The 25,357-nt window shown below is 33.7% G+C and overlaps 3 protein-coding genes across 8 annotated transcripts in view; 2 read left to right on the plus strand and 1 right to left on the minus strand.

Moving 5' to 3' along the window:
• The window catches only part of LOC136338835 (calpain-9-like), a 106,563-nt gene extending 101,298 nt beyond the window's left edge, over positions 1-5,265 (plus strand). For all 4 annotated transcript variants that reach the window (XM_066281579.1, XM_066281578.1, XM_066281581.1 and 1 more), the window contains 8 exons: positions 60-232; positions 3,758-3,963; positions 4,023-4,180; positions 4,235-4,310; positions 4,366-4,590; positions 4,648-4,843; positions 4,894-4,949; positions 5,005-5,265. In XM_066281579.1, the coding sequence (XP_066137676.1) occupies positions 60-232; positions 3,758-3,963; positions 4,023-4,180; positions 4,235-4,310; positions 4,366-4,590; positions 4,648-4,843; positions 4,894-4,949; positions 5,005-5,031 (1,117 nt within the window). In that variant the 3' untranslated portion in view covers positions 5,032-5,265. The remainder of the gene's footprint in view (positions 1-59; positions 233-3,757; positions 3,964-4,022; positions 4,181-4,234; positions 4,311-4,365; positions 4,591-4,647; positions 4,844-4,893; positions 4,950-5,004) is intronic.
• Positions 5,253-15,159, minus strand: LOC136338833 (toll-like receptor 13). Of its 3 annotated transcripts, none has more exons than XM_066281576.1 (2): positions 15,023-15,159; positions 5,253-10,992 (listed from the first exon to the last, which is right to left on the minus strand). In XM_066281576.1, the coding sequence occupies exon 2, from the start codon at positions 10,957-10,959 to the stop codon at positions 8,377-8,379; it is 2,583 nt and encodes an 860-aa protein (XP_066137673.1). In that variant the 5' UTR covers positions 10,960-10,992; positions 15,023-15,159; the 3' UTR covers positions 5,253-8,376. The 3 variants fall into 3 exon arrangements, with proteins under 3 accessions (XP_066137673.1, XP_066137672.1, XP_066137674.1); XM_066281575.1 differs by having other exon boundaries at positions 14,839-15,158; XM_066281577.1 differs by lacking the exon at positions 15,023-15,159 and having other exon boundaries at positions 5,253-10,489; positions 10,561-10,749.
• A 3,737-nt stretch (positions 15,160-18,896) lies between these two features.
• On the plus strand, positions 18,897-25,356 carry LOC136338716 (uncharacterized). Its single transcript, XM_066281362.1, has 3 exons — positions 18,897-19,063; positions 19,178-19,301; positions 22,740-25,356. Exons 2-3 carry the CDS (start codon positions 19,241-19,243, stop codon positions 22,883-22,885), a joined length of 207 nt encoding a protein of 68 aa, XP_066137459.1. The 5' UTR covers positions 18,897-19,063; positions 19,178-19,240; the 3' UTR covers positions 22,886-25,356.
• The last annotated feature ends 1 nt before the right edge of the window (position 25,357 follows it).

Raw genomic sequence — 25,357 nt, forward strand, 5'->3', positions numbered from 1 at the left:
TTGCACAAATAAAATTTCTTAAAGTAGGAAGAAGATTAATTTTATAATATCCGTTTTAGGATGTCTTTCGAAGACTTCGCAAGACATTTCACGCAATTGGACTTGGTACATATTGGACCTGATGACTGGATGATGGAGAGTGCACTACACTCCAAACAACCATGGAGAGCTGTGTTAGCGAGGCGAAGATGGAGGGCGGGATATAACGCAGGAGGAGGACCATCTTATGTTGGTATGTAAACAAAATTCTATTTCTCACGTTTGGAATCTAGAAATCGAGATCGGGCACTTGGTACACGGTGTGCCCAAGGTAAGGATGTATTCTACAGAAGTCCTTTTCATGTCTTGATGGTTCTGTATCTACAATATTGAACACAAATTGAAGAACTTTAGTACCTTTAAATTTATTTCGTTGAACCGAACTGAATTTGAAAATTATTGCAATATACACGTAAAAATATAAGAAATATTCTTGATAGGTTAGTAACGAGTTGAAACCAAAAGTACAAAAACTCCAAAATAAATGACGAAATTGTCGATAATTTTAAACTTAAATTAATAATGCGTAAACAACCTTTTGGTAGCTATAACTTCTTGGCATCACTTTGGCATTGATTTTAATACAATATTTTCAAAATCCCGTCATTTCCGATGGATTCTCAAGATTTTTACATTACCCGAATCAATTCTTCTTTAGAAGAGTTTGGCAAACATGTAGTTCTAGTTCCTAACATAAATTTTCAATGGGGTTGAGGTCAGAATTTTGTGCAAGAAAGTCGATAACAGTAATTTTTTCGGTCGCAAACCGGTGGCTCTAGATTTGTGTTTCGGATCATTATCTTGCTGAAATATCCACGTAATTGGTACGTGGTTCTTGGCGTATAGCAACATTACGTTTTTTAATATATCTAGACACATAAATCAATCCATAATGCACTCTATGATATGTAACGGTCTTACACCATATCCGGAAAGACATACCCACACTATGCAAGATCTACCGCGATGTTTAACTGGACGTTTGGTATAGTTAGGGTTAAATATTTAGTTTGGGGGACGATGAACCCACGGTTTGCCCTCAGAATCAAAAATGTTAAACTTGTTTTTATCTGAAAACAGCACTTTTTCCAATCTCTGTTTGTCCAATGTAAATATTTGTTGGCAAAAGCAAGTCGAGCCTTCTCGTTTTTCTTCGATATAAATGGGTTTCTTGTCGCTTTGCAATTACACAGTCCTCCTTGCCTTAGTCTTTTTTGGACGATTTTGTGGCGCACCTGAGCTTCGCCAAATTTATATAGAATTTGTTTTGGAGATTTGCGTGTACGTTTCTGAGAAAATTTCTTGATGAATACATCAATTCGTCCCGTTGTTTTTCGTGGATGACCATTTTTTCTTATTGGTTTTACAGTATTTCGCGATTTAAAATTAGAAATTATTTTTGAAATAATCGATTTATAAATGTTAAATATTTTTTTGAGATATCGACTTGTTTAGTACTTTGTTGATAAACGTTAATTATTTTATATCTAAAATCTTAAAACAATTGTTTTCCATCAGCCCTGCTGGAACTGAACTAGTATCAAAAGTGTTTAGGAATTGGTTTAAAAACCAATTCGTATTGTTATAAACTAAATTCTTTAAAAGTTTCTGTACGTACGTACCTTTAAAAAATTATTTACACCAGAGGTCTTATGAAAAATGAGAAACCAGAACTTATCTTTGCACAACATTAACGAGTTTATCACAATTAGTTAAGATTCATTACTTTCAAATATTAACACCTAAAAAAATTTCAATCGAAAAATAAAATTTCTCCTACTTTTGTCTAGTAGTGTACAGGGTCTCCTATGGTCGATGTAATTGGAAGGTTTCAGGTAGTTCTCGAATAGATGGAGAAGAACCGTGATTGGAACCATTGGCGCGATTTTGAGCCAATTTCAATGATCTAATCAACATTTTTACATTTCAACTCGTTTAAGGTATATACGATGTTTTTCGTTTCCTGACGTTTTTTTAAGCCCCATAACTTTTTTTGTGAATATTTTTAATTTTTGGCAGAAACATTTTGTGTGCATTTTCTTATTGAAATTCAGAACCGTACTCGATTTTTTTTAACTTACTTTTTTTTTCTAGTTACAGAACAGAGTTGTTTTTTTTTTTAATGGAAAACAGTCGGCTATGACTCCATTAATTATATATTTTTTTAACTTTCTGAAAATATATAGTTCCATATACTAATTATCTCGGTAAATAAGAAAATTATAAAATGTTTTTTGTTTTTTATTTTAATTTCAAGTGGAATTGTATCACTACATGTAAAACCTATTTTCAAACTAGAAAAAAATGTCCTAATAGAATTTTACGCCATATTAAAAACGTATTGATTTAGAAAGAAATTACATTTTTATTATACAGGGAGTTTAAAAAAGACGCGACAAAATTTAAGGGGGTGATGGCTTAGGTCATTTTATGAAAAAAAGTTTCGATAAATATAGGTCCAGAAATGTATTTTTTCCGAAATGCAGGGTGTTACATCTTTTTTTTAAATAACGGTTTTTGAAAAATAATTCAAATATCTTTTAACCGTTTTTTCAAAACTTTTCAAAAATTGTCAAAGTACAAAATATTTTTAGGGTATAAGGGAATAAACCCTTGAATTTTTTTAAAATGTTTTAGTATGATAAATGGACCTGTAATAAAATGGGTTTTATTTTTTATCTCGTAAACGATGCAAGATACGAAGAAACTTCAAGATACAAAAAAGTTTTATTTTTAGTTGCTTCATCCTAAAAATATATCGAAATTTAATTAAAGTCAGCGATGTACATACTTTTGCCAATAAATTTGATTAAGATGCGGCTCCTTGACGCTACTGGGCCTAATAATTTTAATCTAGTTAGGGCGAAATCAGCCTCTTGTTACTGCAAATAACGGTACTAAATTTAAAAAAAAACGATTAAAAGATATTTGAATTATTTTTCAAAATCCGGTGTTTAAAAACAAATATATATCATGTATCTTGAAAACAATACATTTCCTGACTTAGGCGTAAAGGAACTTTTTTTCATAAAATGACCTGAAAAATGATCTTGTTAAATGTTGCTGCATCTATTTTAAACACTCTCTATAACAGTCTTTTCTTATTTCAAGTATTGTTTAAACCGAATGCAATTCACATCGGAATTTCACACTGGCGCGAAATGTGCTCAATTGTCTTAATCAAATGAATGGATGTATGCTTTAAATCTTATGTTTTTCAAAAAATTATAATTTTTTTATTTACTGCGATAAATATATGGAACTAAATATTTTCAGAAAGCTAAAAAAACTCTCTAGTTAATAGAGTCCTGGCCAACTATGGCTTCCATTAAGAATAAAAAAAAGCATCTTTGGTCTACAACTCGAAAATAAATTAAGCTAAAAAGATTTCGAGTACGCTATCGAATTACACATAACGGAATGCTTAAAAGATATTTTTGCCAAAAATTGAATATATTGACAAACAAAAAAATTATGGGGCTTTAAAGGAAACGATAAAAAACGAAAAGCACTATGTATCTTCCAAGTCAGTCGAAATGTCAAAATACTATTTAGATATTTGAAATGGGCTACAAAATCGAGCCAAGAGTCCCGACAATGGATATTCCCCATTTTCTCGGGAAATTCCTAAAACAACCTCAATTACATCGTAAATAGAATTTCCTGTACATATATCTTATTTTCCTATTTTTATGCAGTTATTTTTTTATATATGTAGACACGACTGCTATGAACCCTCAATTCCACGTCCAGATTCCCAGAGCCACCAGCAATAAGTGCCACGTAGTGGTCTCCGTGACTCAATCCTACGAGACCAACATGGCAGATATGAAAAAAAGGAAACCGCTCTTTGCCCTCGGGTTCGCTGTGTATGAAGTTCCTCCTAGTATGCAAAGACTGACTCCTAATTTTGTGACCGACCAGGCAAGAGGATTTTCCATAAGTTCCATTTTCTTGGATTTAAAATTTTTATCTAATTCCAGAAACCGTTAGATGTAACTAACCACTCAGTAGCCAGGGAAGTGGTTACGTTTTTCACGCTACCACCCGGTGATTACATCGTGGTGCCTCAAACCAACGTTCCTAATTTAGATGGGAAATTTTTGCTCAGAATATTAACCGATGAACAAAGCAATATTTGGTAAGTAAATACCCATTTTTCCCTATTTATGTCACTACATGAAATTTCTTTAAGGGAGGTTAATGAAGACAACATGCTGATAAAAAACATTGCCTTTGAATTAAGTGAGGAACCGTCGTCGACACTTTATGTAAGTGTGTGTTTCTTTCATCTTAAAGGGCGTCTCACGTTAGATTCGCTTACAGAAAGAGGGAAAATCCATTTTACCAAAACTTTTGCTCAAATACCCGCCAGAAGTCGATGCTAGTCAATTGCAAAAAATCCTCAAATCCAATTGGAAGCTGTATTTGTGCGACAAACCCAGCTTGGAGCTATGCAAAAGTCTTATTATGTTGAAGGATTACAATATCAGCGGCAGGATCAATATCATCGATATTCCCGCGCTGATACATTTGCTTCAGTTTTGGAGGGTGAGCAGTTTTTTGTCACAAAAATGATTTTACATTATCACGGTTCTGGCATTCCAGCTAGCTTTCCAGAAGTTTGAACGAGGCCACAACAGCGGGAAAACGTCTAGCTACAACCTCAGGGCATTGCTATGGGAAGCAGGTTGCACTGCTAGCAACAAAGTTTTGGAATGCCTGGTCCTCAGATTTGCCAAAAATAGGATAGTGACCACTGAGAGCTACATTATGGCTCTTATTAGACTCTACTTAGCTCATGGTATGTTGCAAATGTTTTGTTTATGTTAATTTAATCGTCTTAATTTTCAGAACGATATCACAATTTGGATACCAAGATGAAGAGCAACCCCATATCTTTAGAAGAGGTAAGAGGGGTTTTTGTTACAACGTGCGCCTATTAAACCTCTTTTATTCCCGTAGATGATATTGATGACTATTTATTCGTAAATCTGCAACTGACCACATCGTAGCGAAAGTGTTTCTGCCAAAGAGTTATTACTAATTTTTATTGTGTATCTATGTATATACTTCTAGGAAAATTATAATTTATTATTTATACTGAAATAATGTGCAATTAACTGAGTACCTTCATGTAAATTAAAGTACTTGTAAGAAAACTTTATAAAAGACTAATATATTCCAAAAATATTTAAGATAAATTATAAAATTTTTGTTTCTTAACAGTGTGTTTTTATTTCTCAAAAGAGAATCTTAAAACTAGATATCGCCAAGCATAATTTTGAAGATGGAAATGTCGGATCATCTCCTTAAAACTCCTCCCGAGATACCAAACGTCTGCAGGATAGAGTCCGTATGATTCAAAACTCTATCAGAAACTTTCACTTTCGTTCCTTTCGAGCATGCGGTAATGCTGACTTGAAACTGGAAAAAGTGAGCTACATATTTCGCAGTTTTGCTCCATTTGAACTGACCTCGTGTTATTTATAGTGACCGATATTAGCATGATTGAGCTCCGGACACGAATACCCTGTATTGAAAGAAAATGAAAGTTTCTAGACAACCAATTTGCAATTAATTCGTAGGTAGGATATAGTTTGCACAAGCATATAAGCACATCCCCAAAAGTCTTGCCCCCCTTACTAATTTTTTAAGATTTCCAATCTGAATCTCTTTTTTTAGTTTAAGAATTTTTTAGAATTTTGTGGTAACAAAAATGAAAATATCGCAGCAGCAAATTGTTTACATTCGGAAATACGCTGACGTTCATGCCCAGAATCGGTTTAACACTGCTATCGAGGATTAAATTAGCAATTAAACTTCGTACAAGATGTCAGATAATTCAATTTCTTAGTTTAACCGGGCAAAGATGGCGACATTAAATCAAGAGGGATTATCAAATCATCAAATTGCTCGTTGTAAAAACATGCCCCGGACTTCGGTAACGCACATAGTCGTCCCTTTTCCAGGTTTTGGTCGAATCTAAGCAAAGAAAAACGACTAACTGTTTCCAGAGAAGTTGTTCCATATCAAGGAGGATCAGTGACATTTTGGGAGGGTATTATGTATCGTAGGCGTACTCCACTTATTGTTACCGAGCAAACAATTACAGGTAGGATATACACTGAAAACATCATCGAAACCATCAATCAGTCTTTGCGCAATGAATTTTGGGACAATTTCATTTTTCAAGACGATAATGCCGGACTACATCGCACGCAAACATTGCTGAACATGCTGAGGCAAGAAAATATCCAAAGAATCGACTGGTCCAGCAAACCCACCAGATATGAGTCCTACTGAACATGTATAAGATCATCTCAGCAGAGCAATATCCAATCACCAAAATCCCCTTGCAACCCTTCGGGAAGTGACTGTATCTGTTCAACAAGAGTGGAAAATATGTCTTATCATTTTATCGATTAATCAATTTCAGGGATGCCGTGACGCGCCGGCCAATTATACTGCGTGACATGGAAAAAAGAACACCCCGTAAAAATGGTTTTATTTAGATAATTTTTAGTATGCATGTTTGTATATGGGAACACAAAAAACAATTAAATTTTCAGTCATATTTATCAATTTGTTTACGAGTTATCAGGAGTTTTAGTTTTTTTTACTATAAAAATTGCAATAAAATATCAACATTTTGACTGCAAAATATCATTTACTATGTGTGTTTAGAGAGCGCTTTTAGATCAATCAAATATGCCTAGTCACAGAATCTAGCGAAACTTTAATCAATTGAGAGAATTTGAGAGAGGTCGAATAGTGAGTCTACAAGAAGCTGGTTGGTCATTTAGGAAAATCGCCACTAGATTGAATCATAGTGTAAATACTATAGTGAGATGTTGTCAAGAATGACCCCAAGAAGAATAAATAGGCAGAAGAAGAGGTACTAGACGATCCCGAAGAACTACGCAACTCTAAAATCGCCGCCTTTGAATTATAGCCATAAGAGAAAGGTTTGTCTCGTCGCCGACGCTGACAGATCAATGGTTTTCTGAGTACAGAAGGCCCATTGGGATTCGAATCATTTATCGTCGGTTAAGAGGTTTTGAATTGATTTCCTACCGTCCCTATCTTGTGTTACCCCTCATTATAAATCATCGTCAAAACCGACTACGGTGATGGAGAAAACGGATATATTGGAATCTGGAATGGGATAATATTATATTTAGTGACGAATCCAGTTTCTATTTGAGTACGTATAATAATCGGGCAAGAGTAAAAAAGAGATGGGGTGAAAGACCGAATTCTCGGTTTGGAATAGAGAAGCATATCCATCTATCATCTCATCCAGACTGTTGTGGTAATGATTTGGTGTGCTATTGCGTATAGTAACAGGTCACCTCTATTTTTCACTAGAGTCCGTATGACAGCCCAACAATAAATGCAAGAAGTCCTGGAATCTCATCTCGTGCTTTATCGAGAAACTCTTATTAATCCAGTTTTCCAGCAACACAATGCACAACCACATGTGAATAGAGTGACTAAGGACTTTTTTAAAATAAAATGCAATTAATCTGGTTTCTTGACTCCGTTGATCTTGAGACCTCTCACCAATTGAATATGTATGGAATTTTGTAGGTAGAAGATTTCATAATTTACCCCATCCCCCACAAACCCTAGCGGAGTTATGTCATGTTGTCCAATTAGCCTGGAATGAGATTCTCCAAGAAGGCATCAATAACTTCACTAAATCCACGCCTATACGTGTACAGGAATGTATAAGATACCGCGAAGGACTCACAAGTTTTTTTTTTCTGTTTTTAACAATTAAGTTTATTCAATTTTTTAATGAGGTATTTGTTTTAAAGTAAGAAAAATACATACCAAAATTTATTTAAATTAAAGCATTTTTATGGGGTGTTCTCATAAAAAAATCAATTATACTCATGTCATGTAGTATAATTGAAAGGAGACGCGGTCATACAGATTATTAAGTTAAGTTTTGGTGATAACATTAAATTTTTTTCTTAAAATAAAAAAAAATGTAAATGAATTATTTTTCGCTTTGTGCCTAACAAACGTTATTGTACATTCTTGGATGATCAAATTCCAAAATTTTCCTACCACACTTTGTAATAGTGAATCAAAGAATGAATTTCCTCAGATTTCAAAAATTTAAGATGATTATTTCTAAATGCATCTTGGGTAATACTTTTGGAGATGTGTTTATTTCCTAAAAATAATATCACATAGTCACAGGTTCTAAAATCCTAATCATTGTAAGTACAAACCAGTCGTTCTCTCAAATCGTCTTCAAATAATGATATACATAACATCCACAATAAATATACGGTTAACCGATTCTTCATCAAATATGGTGCTTTATATGTGAGTAATTTCCCGAAATGGAGGTCCTAAAGTATTCCTCAACTTAGACCAAAACTCTCTTTCTTTGCCCTCATCCGCAACCCATTGCAAGTAAATTCTGGTCTTCAGTAAGTACTTTAAAGTAGGAGTCAAATGAGCTTCGCTTACCGGACTTAGTTTGATCAATACAAGAGAATCGTCTACATATTCTCCTTCCTCCCCTCCGAAGAACAGCCTGTGATGTTCACAGATCTGACTCTCCCAACGACACCACTGAGATTTCGCATAATTGTTGCTTATTACTAGCACAGTTTTACGGCTTTTAGCTACACTTTCCAGAACACTTTCGGATATAATTGTCCCGATTTGAAAGTCCCTTTCGTACACACACAGCTTGAAAAACGGTTCACACGTTTCCACCATTGTTATAAGCTTAATTACAAAATCTCTGTCTTCAGTACTATATGAAACGAACGCGTCGTACTCATAGTTGGTATAACCTCTCTTGTAGCGACTATGTGGACGAATTTTCCCTTTCCTGCTCAAGTACAATCTGGCTAGGAATATCCAGTATTTAATGTGCCACCTGTACCAGAACACCAGTATGCATAGAAGAATGAGAAACACCAGAACACAAATGAACGGAAGCAAAAGAAAAATCTTTGTAGTCTTGTACTTACAAATTTGCTCTCCATACTCGGTTTTAGTCAAGAAATCGATTACTGTGATGTTGTCCAATTGATCTGGATAGCCGCAATTTATTGGAGGATCAAATATTGACCCTTCGACAAAAATACTGTTTTGATTAGTTTGGTACCACTGTTGATAGGAATTATAAGTTACGGAACATTTGCATAAAATAGCGTTTTGTTCTAAATCTACACGTCGAACTTCGGAAAAATCCTCCAGCATGGCTACTGTCAAGTCAGAAATTTTATTCTTTGATAACACGATGGTAGCGAGTTTTTTATTGTATGAGAATGCCCTTTCCTCCCACGAATTGAGTGAATTGTAAGCAAGATCCACGTCGGTTAACGCTTTCAGAGGTCGGAAGTCCGTAGAAGCAATTGTAGTCAAAAAGTTCCTATCCAAATGCAATTGCTTCAAGTTTCCTAAATTTTCAAAAGGATTTTTACCACCGCTTACAATGATGTACTTAAGCCGACACCCCGAGAGCAGTAAAACTTCTAGCTTTGTCAAGTTAGTGAACACATCTGGAACAGCATCGCCATGAATCAGGAAATTGTTCATTAAATTCAAAAATCTCAGCTCTTGAAGCACGGAAAACGTATCTTTTTCTATGTAATAAATCGATGAATTATTCATATGCAGCACCCGTAGATTGATCAGTCCTTTAAAGGAGTTATTAAACAAATGCGCCAGACCGTTAAAATCTAAGTTAAGATGGGTCAAGCTACGCATATCCGAAAATTCCACTTCTTTTAATGTAAAATAAACGTGGTGAGAGTCTCCAACTGGAGAATTGTTTTGCATGTCCAAATATGTAAGATTTTCCAATCGCAACACGCCCCTGGGAATCTCAGAGAGCTTGTTCCCGCTTAGAAAGAGGATTTTTAAGTTTGGAAGGTTTATAAACGCTTCATCTGTTATTTCAAGAGCCAAAACCTCCCTCAGATCCAATAAACTCAGGTTGGGCATTAAAGGAAAACTGTTAGAATCAATGGTTTCAAACTGATTCTTGGATAAATTAAGACTAGATATGTTTGATTTAGCAATGGCCTCCATTAGGGCTTTAGGGATACTCTTCTTGAATCCCATGTCGAAGAGGTTTATTGCCTCCAAATCTATATTGACTTCAAGCATGTTGTTAAGCATTGCAGTAAGAGTCTCACTGTTTAAATTGTTTTCTCCCAGATGTAGTCTTCGAAGGTTCTTCAAATGCCTCATTGCTAATGGATGAATATCTTCTAAAAGACACAAAACCAAGCTGAGCTCTTGTAATAAAGAACTTTCCATTGGTCGAAAATCATTTTCTTTAATTCTTCCGAACTTATTGGCATCCAAGACAAGAATCTGTAGTTTCGGAAGAGATCTAGGGCTTATCGTGCTCGTAACATCGTACAAGTTCCCAAAAAAACCGTTGTTGTTGAGGAGGAGCAGCTGCAGGCTGTTGAGTCCCAAAAATGTATCTTTTTCCAAAATTTTCAATTTAGAATTAAAGGCAATTGAAAGATTTACCAATCTGTCCAAATTATGGAAAGTGCGAGCAGAAATCCTCTCCAGTTCATAATTTGCTTCAATCTGTAGGTCGATCAAGTGTCCTAGCTGATCAAAATCCCCAGATTTCAGCTGCTTAATATGAGTGTTGCTGACCTTAAAAGTTTTACTTCTCAGAGTCATATTTCGTGGTATTCCAGTGCAACTTTCTCTCCCGTAGCATAAGGAGTAATACCCAAAGTTTTCCCTACAAAAACATCCGGTGGAATTGTCGTACCCGATCAGCTTCCCAATAGAGCCCCCGGAATGGAGTCGTTTGGATGTCGGCACTGAAAGGGGGGTGAAAGCTTCGTCGCAGTAATCAAAGCATTGTGTGAGGTCGAAAAATATTGTCAGGAGCGTAGTAAAGAATAAATGCATGGCTTGGTGAAGATAGGAGGCATAGCTTTAAATCTGAAATAAGAAGAAAATTATTTAGATTCTTTTGAAGACTTCGCACTCGAAAAGACTCTCAGGTATTTAAAAAAAGCATATCCAGAGCGCCAATATGAGTGCCGAATGCTCTCTCTGTCGGTCTTTCATATTACCACACGTCATAATAAAACCAAAACAGACAAAAAAGCCGACCATATAATCACACATCTATAAATAATTACTAATGAGCATTGTGACAAGTACCTCGATCACTGTGATTGGTTCAACGTCAAATAAAAAAAAAACGCAACCTGTTCGTGAAATTTGCAAAATCGTACATTAATTCAAATCCTCTTTCGGTTTTCAAGATCCCAGTGCCCAATAGTTACGTTAGAATTTACGACACTCTGTTTGGGATATTTCTGAATGATTTATACAAATGTCCACGTTTCTAGTCCTGGTTCCAGAGTTTGCGATAACACAAAACACTAATGTCACATTTTTTTTATTTATACACAAAAAGACCTCCCGTGTGGGAATTTTAATGTCCATTACCCAATTTTTACAACCCCTAATGCTATTCTACTTTCGGGAATTGCAATTTATGAGTTCTACGTGACAAAATTGATATGGGAAAATGGTTTTTTGTTGAGCCCGCAAAAGGAGAGAGAGCCCTACAAAGTGTGTGCAACATGCCGAGCGACATTGATGCGAAGCTGGAAAGTTTTTATTCCGTTGATATTCTGGTGATATTTTAATGATTTTTCTTGGAAAAAGCTGGCTGAAAACGCCTCTAAAAACTCCGAACCTGATGGACCCTGCAAATGAAATATTTAGCGGATATTTTTCTTTAACGGACGTTATAACTCCACCTCAGGAGTTGTCGCTCTAAAAAATTGTACCTATTTCAGCCCGTTTTCGTGATCCCCTTGCACCTGTCGGGACTTCATTCTTGACGTACTTGTTAGTTTATTTTTTACGTACCAGTAATTTTTTTTGGACTGCACAATAACTAATTAAGCACCGATAATCGCTTTAAAAGTTATTTTACCATATGTATGCACTAAAAAAGATACATTTTAAGTAGCCTCTGGTGATAAACACCTAACTAGTTATGCTTTCAAGCGATATATTTTTGAGAAAAAAATCTAATAATTCCTGAGAATATCATAAAATAATTAACTAAAATACTGTAATATCTGCTACATACCAACATGTTAATTCTAGAAATGCTTTTGAAATCTGTTCCGAACGTAAGCGGTAATTCCAAGCTTTCACGTTTTATCTGTTGATAAGATTCATTAGCGTTTTTGCTGGTCGAACATTGCGAATCAAACAAGCCAAAATTAATTCCTCGGTATGCAGGTTTTTTTTGGGTGTAAACGTGATTTTTGCCTTTATCATGCCATCATCGTAACGTTTTATTTAAAACCCGGGTTAAGCTTTTAATGCTTCTATTGACTTTCACATACTAAAATCAAGGATGCGAGTCTAGTCAAATATTGCTTGTATCCGTAATTTATTCAAGCATAAGAAAGAGCATATTTTTCTGATTTAAAGTATTTATAAAAATATATGTACAGGGTGTCCCTGAACTACCTAGCCCAAGTTCAGGTTAGTTCAGGTTATTTCCACCAGTAGCAGAACCACCGTTCTATTTGTAAATAGAACGGTGGTTCTACTACTACGGTTTGATACATCAAATGCTAACAAAAATGTAAGGTGAAAAATTTCGGAAAACTTGACCCACTTTGAGGAAATTTCTTTTTTTATTTTTGAGTACTTGTGCTTTGTACTGCTAATTCTCCTGTTTCTACCTTTGCACTGCCGCTATAAAAATTCTAATAGTAGTTTTAAGAAACCACTTAAATTTACTATTTTAAACAACCATTGTGAATTTATCTGATATATACTTTGCTGACTTCCACTGATCTAAAAGATTCCCCATCATATCATTTCGCCCTTCCTAAAAAAATCTACGACTCAGCACCTTTCTAGAGCCCTACCGTTTTCTGAGTTTACCTTACTTTTCAGAGTCAGGGAAATGTCAGTTATTGTGAAATACCACTTGCAAAGAGAAAAACTGTATTTGCAAAAATTGAAAAACATCTTAAACAAGACACTATAAGTTGTAAATATTGTTCAAAATGTCCTCCACGTTGATGCAAACACAACTTAAACCTCCGAAGAATGGTTCGAATGACGCGACCAATCTCTCTTCTCCTTTCACCCATTTGAACACAACCTGCATGTATTGTCTGTTTAAGTTCTTCAATTCTGTCCACATTGTCTTTGTACACAAGTATTTTTAACGTACCCCAAATATTTTGCAAATACAGTATTTCTCTGTACAAGTGGTTTTCAATAACTGACACTACCCTCACTCTCTTAAAATTAAGGTAAATTCAAGAAATCGGACCACAGTAGAAAGGTACTTGGTTGTAGATGTTGTTCATGAAGTGTGAGATAGTAGAAAACGGCAAAAATTTTGCAGCAATGGACAGTTGAAAATTTAACAACAAGAAGGTAATCAAAAAGTTTAACGTTCAAGCTTTTGAAACCTCGTCAAAGTGCAAATATGATGAACTGGCAATGGTTGTTTAAAAAAGGAAATTTAAGAAGCTTTCTCCTGTAAACTTAAATTTTTTTTTTTTAATATAAACTTTCCATGATAATGGACGGAGCAATACAGGGTGGTCCATAAAAAAATTTCACATGTTCAAATACATTGTATTTTCGAGGAATTCTTGTTTGAACTAAGTTTCGCAGAAAAATTTAATTACAATTACTGGTAATATTTGAGCGGCCATGAACAATCATAATACCTGTATGAATCGCTTAATAAAAAAAACACTATCCGTTGTTCTGTACAGAGTATGAATAAGCCGTGCTGATGAACTAGAATTAATATAGATAACAGCCTCAAAACAATTTCGATTAATTATAAAAAGACCAAAAAACAAAATAAACCATTAAAAGTCGGATATAAAATTCTCAATATGACGTGAACAAATATAAAAAGAATTTTAACTTTTTTAAACGTTAAAAAGTGTCCTTTAACGTTGAATGAAACGTCGAAAAGCGCCGTTTCGTATTATCATCCTCAAACGACGGATACATAGGGAATGACTGATGCGTCGCCACATTTATTACCAAATTTGTGGTTTGAATATTTATTTTTATGTTTTCTTGGGCAGATAACGAAAAAACCAGTCACCTTCATTAATAATATTGACTTATTTGCCAAATGGTCCAATAAAAAAATTCAGTATAACCTGCCTGGAGGCCAGTGTAGCTCTGACCGCATTCAGTTTCAGCAAAGTATTTTGCTTACGTTTATTTTGTTCATATCAAACAATCTTGAACGCGGTGAACGTAGTTAAACATTTAATTATAATTTTCGGTTCGTTATGCTGAGATTAGTGGTAATAGTTTATCGAATAAACATTCAACATGTTAAGTGGAAATTGTTAATTAAGTTATAACTGCTAGGCTGGTTATTAAGTGTGTTCTAATTATATCCAACTTTCTCCACCGACAAAGAGCCAAGTAAATTATCAAAACGATTATTGCCGATACAGATTTGATGATAGTTAATTGGATGATTTATAGTTTCCAGCGTTTTCATATTTACGTAGAGCAAAAATCCCATTTTAATTTTCAAAAATAAATATGGCTCGTAAACACACAGCCCCATTTCTTTGTCAACATTTTTAATGGACTCGAATAACGTCTCTACCCCCATGTGTGACCCAATACCATGCTATCGCAGGCGAAATTTTTATTGACATTTCCAGAATGATATTTGATTTTCGCCGTTTAAGATGCTGCAGGAGTCTCGCGCTTACCGGTCGGAAAAACGATTTTCCAAAAATACGTACTCACCCAAAAAAATATGAAACGATTTTACTGGTGGAAAAAACTGCGTTTTTACCCTTAACGAACTTATTCAAAACACCACAACTGCACTTCGTCGGGAATATTCCTTATTTGTTGGAACGAATAATAAAATGTAATTTTTAAAGTGAAATATACAGCAATAATATATTTAGTTGTTTAAAGCACGTACTTGCAATGCGGCCTCGTCGAAACAATTTAGCCGAACGGAGGCCGAAAAATAACTAGTTCCTCTTCACAAATTTAACATAACATTTTAGTGTGAGATCATTAAGTAAATACCTCGTTCCATACCATTTTACCGGTATGCTGGTAATTGTATACATGTTACAAAGTTGGATCAAATAATTAATCTATTTACGCATTTCCATATCTATCTGGCTATCCATATATTAGACAGAATACTTGGAATTGTCGAATTCATTAGATATTACCTACTCATGTACTGGATGTACCAAATTAAGTGCGCACCACTATTAACTTTGTTATTAGTGGAGGTAGTACTCTAATTTAAATTGCAAATAGTCGTATTTTCTTAGGCTTGTTACTATGGTGCTACTAAAAAATAATTGAAGATCACGTGGCAAGAATAATTTTTAGAACCTTATTGTTTTTAAATGAAATATTGGGTATATCTATGAAACAAATTAAAACAAGTTTAATTTTATACAAAAAACTAACTTTTTTCTAAAATGAAAATTTTTTGTTAGATTCGTTAGATTTACGTACGATTTCAACATATCACATTTTTCTCTGTGTGAAAAAGGCATTTTAAAACATTTCAGCCCATTCACCATAAATTTACAACTGCCTTAAATTTTACACGTTAGCTGACTAATGCATTATATTTGACATTTTTTGTTTTCAGCCACTCAGCCTTTACTAGATTAAATTAATTTCATTGATTGCCGTTTTGACAATTAGAACTAAAATTAGCTCAACGTTTTCAAAAATATTTCTTTTACAACAAAATGTATCAAAGTTTTTTGTCTAAAAGTAAAGTAGTTTTAATTTGATTTCTAAATATACACAGTGTTCCATTAAAAAAAATGTTTTTAAGATCATCTTTACAACGCGATGCTCAATTGTTGTTCTCGTATCGCCATCGCAACTAGCCCGAGGAAATACAGTTTTTTGGAATTTAAACTCAGGGTCCATCTCTACTAATAACAAAATTAACAATGGTGCGCACTTAATTTGGTACTCCCCGTATAATGCGAAATTTTTAAAACGTTCATGAATTTATAATTGGAGCTCAGAAAAAACTTAGCTTGGTGTCATTTATGTATAGAGTCTCAAGAGAGAACCGTGTTGCATTAATGAAGGCAATTAACCCCAATTTCCGGCCCTCTTTGGGAAATCCCAACTAAATAATCTTAAATTAAAACCCTTTAATTGCCAGATTTTGTTTTAAAGGCCTTTTTGATATGTGGCATAAAAATGGTTGATCCTCTGAAAAGGATATAGAAACATTTCATTGATGTTATTCATCTCCCAAATGTACCCTCGACTTTCATAGCGTGAGCATTTCGAGGCGTTTGCTATAAATTTCGTCAGGTTTCATGCTTATGACCAATGTGTCGGAATTTAGGATTCTTCCTTAAGCATATAGATCTCGTTTATTTACATTCACGTGCATAACCATGCAAAGAATTTGGAAAATGTGAGAGGTCCTACAATTTATTTTTTGGACGTGGGGTAAATTGTTAAGCCGACGCTTCGAAATGTCTTGGACATTTTTTGCCATTTATTCTCTTACAGCCCATTTGTCGTTTCAAATAAAAAAATCTATGCATCAACAAAGCTGGAACAAGAGACAATGAAAATAGTTCACACCAGCAGCGGGAAAAAAGAGATTTATTATAACCAAACGAGCAATTCCTTCTGCATAACAAAAATTCGAACAGTCTCATTGAGCGATAGAGTTTAAAAAATGTTACAACTGGAATTTATTATTTTGTCTGGTACTAATTGGCTTCAGTAATGATAATGAAAATGCGAAACTTCTCGACATTTCTCAAAACACCTTCGACTCCCTAAAATTATGTAAATCTCAAGTACTCGTGACTATTAACTTGTCAAAATTTTTTTTACATTTTCTACTCACACTTCTCAATTTTCAAATTCTCAGTTTCTTCGAGTTGCTTCAGGAAGAATTTATTGAACTTGAAAATTTTTAAAAAGAAGTAGTAAGTATGCTATTACGTAAATCGTTATTTCATCAAACAACTAATTTAACAGGTGGTCCTCGTTAACTGGTCATGTTTTTAGTTTTCTTACTAAGACCTTGTCGCACGCAACGAAAATTTTCGCTCTTCGTTTAGGATGTAGGTACGCACGCTGACTTCTACTTTTCACACGGTTCTAAACCTCCACTAAATTGTGACATTGGGATAAATATATTCGAACTTTTTATTTCAAATTACGGTTAAGATCCATGTTGTGAGAGCCGACGGTATTTTAATTTATTTGAATCGAACTAGATTTGTTATAAATCAAACGCAACCATCTATTCGAAAGCTATCTTTTCCGGTAACACACTTTGATATAATATTTTAAATCCAACATACAGGATGTCCCAAATCAAAGGTTAAATGTGTCAATCACACTCTATGGATAAAATTGATAAATACTTTTTTCCGCAGGACTCTTCAGTAGATTGAAAAAAATGTGGCATTTAATGATTTTTTTCTGTTCAAATATTTGTAATTTAACCTGAAACATCTTCTATATTTCATTTTAAAATACCCACTCTCAGAATTCCATTCAGGGAAAAACATTTTTTAAACTTATCTAATAAAAAATAGCTTAAAATCTTTCGTCTGCCGTAATAGTATTGATCGTATATGTAGTACATAAATATAAACAAAGATAAACCACAAGCTATAGTAACTACGTATTTGAAATGTTTATAAGTTCTTTGCATAATTATTAGTTTTAAGGTACTAAAGACAGGGATATATACCATTTTTCGCATTCAATGAACAATAATCTAAAGCACACCGGTTTTTCCTCCTAAATCCTAAATTATGAATTTTAAAATTTGCTGACAAAGTATATGGAAATTAAATTAGTTTGTCAATAAACACATTTAAAAAGTAGTTTTTATTACGGTCCGCCTTTGTAAAATCAGTATAAGAATTCCCGTCTCCTTGTCACCGTATGATACATAAATTAAGAATATATGATGCAGAAATTCAAAATCTTAATTAAGAAGGATAAAAATATCTAACTCTTCACGTAATTTACATTCTAAATTTGGTGATTTCTCATATTCCCATTTGTATCATTTCATTTTAAACGAAAAACGTGCCATAATTTTAGATCGCAAAAAGTTACACAAAGTTTTAATGGGAAATGTTTTAAGAAATTCTCTTGTTTGAGTCTTACGTTACAGTAGTGAGACAATTTTCTATAACACATGAATTTCAAAGGAGAAGTCACAAACATGGTCGCTTTGTAGATTTTAACAAAGCTATATAAATCGTCTTCCGTAAGCTCCGATAAATCAACGTAGTGGCAACTTTATCCGGACGATAATGTCCTTGGCTACCACGAAACTAGTCAATATTGTATCTTTGCTTGAATATTTCCGCATGTGTGATCTTTTTGATACCGCATTGAATTGATTTTACCTAAATCTATTTCTTATAGAATTTTCACCGTTTTTATCCAAACTTCAAAATATCGAACAGTTATCATAAGATACTTGTTTTGGAAAATACTACTTTCTTATGACAAAAATTGACCACCTAAAAAGGCTTTTTCCATGAATTTCTTGAACAACTTGCATTAAAAGATTTTTCGCTATTTCAGCAACCCGGCAAAAAAGGATTCCCAAAGCATGCAAAAAATTCCTAAAAAAATAAAGTTTTCTCACTTTTCTCTTAATCTCCTTCGAACTACGTTGGTACCCTGCTGCTGGGTCCCAATTAAAATAAATTGCAGGTCATAAAAAAAGACTTACAAAACAAGCTCTGTAGAATCACATAAATCAGTCAGAGTTTGCTCCGAAGCGGCGTCGCTCTGGCTGCCAATTTGGGGCATCGTTTGAGAGCTGCTCTGGATTTCTGGACCAGTGCGCTTCTGGCTAGAGTTAGAGTAAACGGCGCCGCGACGCTCTCCAGAGCTACAATATCGAACTTCGAGTTAAATGAACTCCAAATGGGCATTGACGTATCAACGTCGATATGGCTGAATAGGAAATCGAACGGTAAGTTTTCAAAATGTGGCTATTACTTTCTTTCTTATCAACGGTTTTACGGCATTTATTTTCTGCTTTGAGGTACGATTTCACAGATAAAACTCTTACCTAACATTTTTGTAGACTTTATATACGAAGCCTCTGAGTCCTGAATAAGATAGATCACTAGAGCCTAGTCTAATCACTATGCCAGTAGGAGGGAGAGTTGCCGGGAAAGTAAGCGGCATCATTTCGAGTAATTACAATGGTAAGCACTTTTTTGTTATATTGCACGATTTTGAAGTTTCTAGTTTCTATGAAGGTTAATGTTAAAAATTATTTTTGAAATAATTTCGTACCTACACATGCCGGGTGTCGGAGACTAGAATGCACATTTTTCAAAAGGCGGTTTGTCATTTTGAAATAGGAAAAAAGTTCTTATGAGTACGAGTTCGGAAAATTATTTTTAAGACTTCTACAGCAAAAGCCAAAGCAAGAATATAAAAATATTCTATATGTATTTTTTGAATATCTCGAATGCTATTTAAGCTACATGAATAAAATAGCAGAACGTAAGAAAACGACTAAAAATCACAATTTTGACTAACGTCCCCTCTTCTATTTTTTAGAAAATGCGTCCAAATTCCAGCGTCGTTACCTTATAAGATTGCGGTTTTCTCAGAAAAGTGCATCCTAGATGGTTTCCACAAAAATATATTTTTACGTAAAAATATTGAGCGATTTTTTTTTTGTTAAAATGTACAGTACTCTTCATAATGAAAGTGATAGTACATATTTAATTGAATCCCCTTCGAATCAACGCTACTGTCCCTGATGGATATTTTTAATACCAGCAGTGGATTTACTGTAAAAAGTGCCGCCCAGGAAGAAAATTTTATCAATATCATTGTGCAATAGCTTAAATAGTGTCCAAGATACATAGAAAATACCATTTAGTGGGACCATCTTCAAAGGGCTAGCCTCCTCATACGTTCACTGGACCCAATGTGCGCCACACTGCATACTGGATGTTCACTAAGAAAGGATCATAGGTGGAGAGTGGACAGGCCATATAAGATGCAGTTAAATGCAGACAGATTGAGGGCACTTGGCTGACTTCTTTTCGAGATATTGGCATTTTAGTAAATTTCGTTGAAAATCCGACTTTTTATTTAAACCTGCCATTTCTCCACGTCTTTGCATTCAAAGCACGAGCACGACTACATTTTTAAAATCTACATTAAATTTCTTACACAATAGAATAGTTTTTGTTTGTAAATATTCGAGTCTAAAAAATAGGAAAATCTGAAACTCTATGTCTCTTAGTATTACTCGATAACAGCTTACAAAATAACATTGTCAGTCTCATCTTTGAAGATTTTGTCAAATTTGTCCTATTTAATGTACTTTTCAAAGGTATACCCACTTTTAAGATTAAAAAATCTTTTGTCTGGAAACTCCACGTCAAACAATTAATAACAACAAACAAAAAAATGCAAAAGTGAGTATACAATTTAAAAAGACAACTCTCAAAGGGAATATATCTCTTTGGGGAAATTCTCAAAGAGATAGCTGGGAAATTCATTATGTAAGTTACCATTGAATAATGGCAAAAAATATGGAGTTTCATATTTTCCTTTCTTTTTAGACGGCTATATTGGTTTCGAAACGACACATTTGCTAACAAAAACTATCCCACCTTATAGAAAATTTAAAAAGTTTGTGTGTGTATTTGTGTTTTGAGTGACGGAAAGTGGAAAAATTGCAGGTTTAAATTTTTAAAGTCTGGTTTTCGACAAAATTTACTAAAATGCCTGTCTCGAAGAATATTCAAGCTAGGGCCGTTATTCTGGATGCATTTAACTTCATTGTAGAGGATCTAGCCACCCTTACTTTAAGACAAATTTCTCCCATAAAATACTCTGTATGCCGGGTAATTGGACGCCACTAACATATCGTGAATAAAGTATGTCCGGAAGTTCGTAAAAGCAGGGGCATACATAATTTAAAAACATGAACAAGCAAGAACCAAAATTAATGTTTCGTAGAGCAACAAAATTTTCACGTGAGACATGAAGTCAGTGGAAAAAAAAAAAAAATCCCGATAGTACAAAAATCTCAAACAATGGCCTAAAGTAATGGGATTGTTTCCAAATTACGTCAACCACCAAAAATGCCTCACCCTAAACTCATTGGCAGATCTATGAGTATATGGGGCGTTTGGGGCTAAGCAAATCGATCATGGTTACGAAGATATACATCACTTTTTTGTACCAAGTTAGATTTCCGTAAATAAAGAAAAAACAGGTGCGTGGTGAAAAAAAATTGAGCTCTATGAAATATGCATTAAAACCCATGATATACAGGGTGTCCTCGAATTACGTGGCCAAAATAATACCGCAGATTGTTTGAGTGAAAATAAGTCGATTTAACTAAACTTCCCTCAGTCCAAAAGTTGATAATTATGGAGCTACAGGGTGTTAAAGTTGAAAAAAAAATCACATTTTTTTTTATATCTTTCGATTTCTTTGAGTTAATTTCACGAAATTTCATATTTGAGGGTGTTTTAGGATACGAAATTCAAATTTATTAACGATTTAGTTGTTTCTTCTAGGGGGCGCCACAAGCGACCATTAGGACACATTTAAATCTCTGTAACTTTTTCGTGCACGGTGTATATTATTTTGGTATTTAAAAACCTTTTTCCCTACCTTTTATACTTAGAAAAGGTATACTTTATTGACGTCGCTAGAAGGTTTTTTACGGTTTTGGAGAAAAATGCATCTAAGCCTGATGATGCATGCAAATGACCTTAAAATAATTTTCCGTTAAAAAAAATTAAGTTTTTCAAAAATAATTATTAGTAAAGGTATAACAATAAGTTTTCAAAATCAGATATTATTTTGACTATTACAACGGCAAAGTCCATAAACTAACAGCATATCCACCATTTCAGAATAAGTGAATTTATTGGCCATACTTGTGGATATTTACAGGAACAAGAAGCGAAACTGACAAGAAAAACTGAGGGCTAAATAAAAAAACTGACATTTGAGAAACAAATTCAAGTGTTAAAATGTCAATTAAAAACATAGCCAACTGAGTTATTTACTTAAAAGCGCTAACGCAAATATGCAGCGCATTAGAATTATGCGTTTTTCTCCAAAACTGTTGCTTCTAGCGACGTCAATAAAGTATACCTTTTCTAAGTATAAAAGGTAGGGAAAAAGGTTTTTAAATACCAAAATAATATACACCGTGGCACGAAAAAGTTACAGAGATTTAAATGTGTCCTAATGGTCGCTTGTGGCGCCCCCTAGAAGAAACAACTAAATCGTTAATAAATTTGAATTTCGTATCCTAAAACACCCTCAAATATGAAATTTCGTGAAATTAACTCAAAGAAATCGAAAGATATTAAAGAAAATGTGATATTTTTTTTCAACTTTAACACCCTGTAGCTCCATAATTATCAACTTTTGGACTGAGGGAAGTTTAGTTAAATCGACTTATTTTCACTCAAACAATCTGCGGTATTATTTTGGCCACGTAATTCGAGGACACCCTGTATAATATAAAGTTTTGCTTAACTTGCAATAGTTCCCGAGATAATTGAGCATGTGTGTGAACACATTGTAACTATGATAAAAGCTGATATTCCGGTTGCTTATTACTGTATCTATCTACTTACATTATGTGTCTTTAGGTCGTTCCCATCAAGGAATCAACGAAGAAATTATCTGGGTGAGCATAGGAATGGGAATTGCAATAGCTGTGTTGATTACTGTAGCCCTTTGCTACATTATGCGAGAAAAATGCATCCAACGAAGGGAGTATTATATTACAGCATGAACAATCGTTCCATTGTAAATAAATTATATTAATTATTATCAGACACCTTTATGAACCAAGATTTACTCCAAATGGGAGCAAAAAACTAGATAATAGGAAATTGTTTGTTTTTTCAGTTTCTTCAATACGTATTTTAATGAAATGAGTATAATTTATTCCAATTATATTATAACTAATTCTATATTACGTATTACGCATTTAACTGTTATACTCATGGAGTAAAATAACGTAACTAACTGATTTTTGTTTAGTGTAAAGTTTGTTAATAATGTGACTATAAGTAGACACGATAGGCATATACCGGCTGTCTCATAAAAAAAGGACGAAACTATAACTCAGGTATTTACGAACAGATTTTGATGAACTGCAAACCAAACGAACTGGTGATTTTCAAAACACTATATTACGTCAAAAGCAATTTTTTAAAATTTTGTTCTTCTTCAGGTGTCAATCTCTGAATTGACAACAGATCTCCGTATTTTTTTACATTTGTTCATACAAAGTATTTTTCTTATTTTGCACATGTATGACAAGCTATATGTTAAAATAATGTTCAACTGAGGAAAATTGAAAAATTTGAACAGTACGCCACAATAAATGTTCAAAATGGATATTGTTTTTTTATGGCGCAGTACAGATGATTTATGGCTAATAATGTTATTATTTCCGACAATATCGGTTGAAAATATTTTAAAATGAGCAGTGATGTTACAGATATACTTGAAGCATATTTCCGGAGTAATAAGAACACCGGTGAAACAGTACGTCTTTATTCTACTCGTTTTCTTAATAGAGTAGTACCTAATCGTAATAAATTGAAACGTTTTGAAGAAAACTTACGACGCTAAGGATCGTTTAAAAAGACGAAAAGTTACTTCAGGACTTTTGACAGTCCATATTGATAATTAGAATAATAACATTCATTTTGAACACTTGTGATATATTGTTTAAATTTTTAAAAAATGTAATAAAAAATTATCTTAACATTAACTTATTATACATTATCCAATTCAGAACAATAATTTTTATACAAAAATGATTAAAAAATATGAAGTTTTATTTAAAAATTTGCAGTAGACGCCAAAAGCAGAAGAAGCCAAATTAAAAAAAAAAACAACTTTGAGATTGTTTAGCAGTCCGAACAATATTGTTTTATTTGATTTTTGGTTCATTAAATGCCGTTCAAAAATAAGTTATAGCTTGTCTAGTTTTTGTATAAGGCAGCCGGTAGGTAGATACTACTATTACTCAAAATATACTGCGTATCCACGTATAGGTCAAACCATAGACAAACTCAGCTATAATCGCTCATCGCACAAATCCTTAAGGTCTGGCGTTACTTTACCTCATTTTTATCGGTGCAAGTAAACTATTGGTACTGCATCTTTTGAGAGAGTCTTAAATCCTTTAAAAGCGAGATAATAACTACTCAGCCATTATAATGTCAAAAGATATAGCTGAATAACCAGCTTACGGCATCGAATTAAAATTAAGTGAACGAGAAGCGAAGCGATGATTGAACTTGAACAGAATGCAGTAAAATTTCCTTTCGCTTCTAAATTTTCACTCCAACGTTCGTTTCCAAAATTGGTACAATGAGGAAAATGGTACAAAAAGATTATATCAACTGAAGTGAAAATGTAAGTTAAACTTTCGTTGCTCAATTTCACTAAATAAAAAAATATACATAAGAACACAAAGTTTATAATGAGCTGAGAATATTTTCTCATCCTGCTTTATTAACTACCTACTCAATTTGCCTCGCGTCAGCAGTTTTCATTGTGTGCAACGCAGAAAACTGCAGCGTGATGTTATCTATTTTAACAGCCAAAAAATATGCAGCATCATAATTCATACGACAAAACAGAAAAATTATCACTCAGTACTCTGTAATAGATACATTTTATCAAATATACACTGCTATACTGAAAAGTTTTATGCTAGCAGAGAAGGTGGTAAAAATTTTACAACAATGGATTATTAGTCTTTTACCAAACAAGCCTGTGGTTTCTCAATTAATTACCTAGGTCAATTTGAAACCACACTGAAGCCTGAAATCAGCACACACTTACCTACCACATTTCAAACGATTATAAATACTCATTTAGAAAACATTTTTCAAACTATTTTTATATTCTTCTAAACTTTATAGTTCTAACGTTTTTTTACAGTCTAATCAATCAAAGTAAAAAAAATCAAATCCAAAAAATAAACAAAAATTGAATGAAAACGGATTTTAATTGATGCAACCATTATTGTTTCACAAAGGCAAAAAGTACCAACTTTACTGCCGCAGCGAGAGCCATAACTGAGTCGAAGAAAAGATTATGAGGTAAACTGCGGCAGCAAACTTTTGTTTTTCCGAGTAAAATATATAATTTTTTCCTCGATGGGTTCCAATTTAAATCCATTATTAAAAAACAGGCGACCTCCATTTACCAATAATATTTAATTGAAACAGGTCTTTTGATG

This window comes from Euwallacea fornicatus, chromosome 4, assembly GCF_040115645.1.
Source record: "Euwallacea fornicatus isolate EFF26 chromosome 4, ASM4011564v1, whole genome shotgun sequence".
NCBI classification, from domain to species: Eukaryota; Metazoa; Arthropoda; class Insecta; order Coleoptera; family Curculionidae; genus Euwallacea; species Euwallacea fornicatus.

Excerpts from the sequence above, each read along its gene's own strand:
- LOC136338833 (XM_066281576.1), bottom strand. The coding sequence starts at position 10,959 with ATGCATTTATTCTTTACTACGCTCCTGACAATATTTTTCGACCTCACA.
- LOC136338716 (XM_066281362.1), top strand. The coding sequence starts at position 19,241 with ATGCCAGTAGGAGGGAGAGTTGCCGGGAAAGTAAGCGGCATCATTTCG. Across the intron at positions 19,302-22,739 it reads CATTTCGAGTAATTACAATG|GTCGTTCCCATCAAGGAATC; the intron begins GTAAGCACTTTT and ends ATGTGTCTTTAG.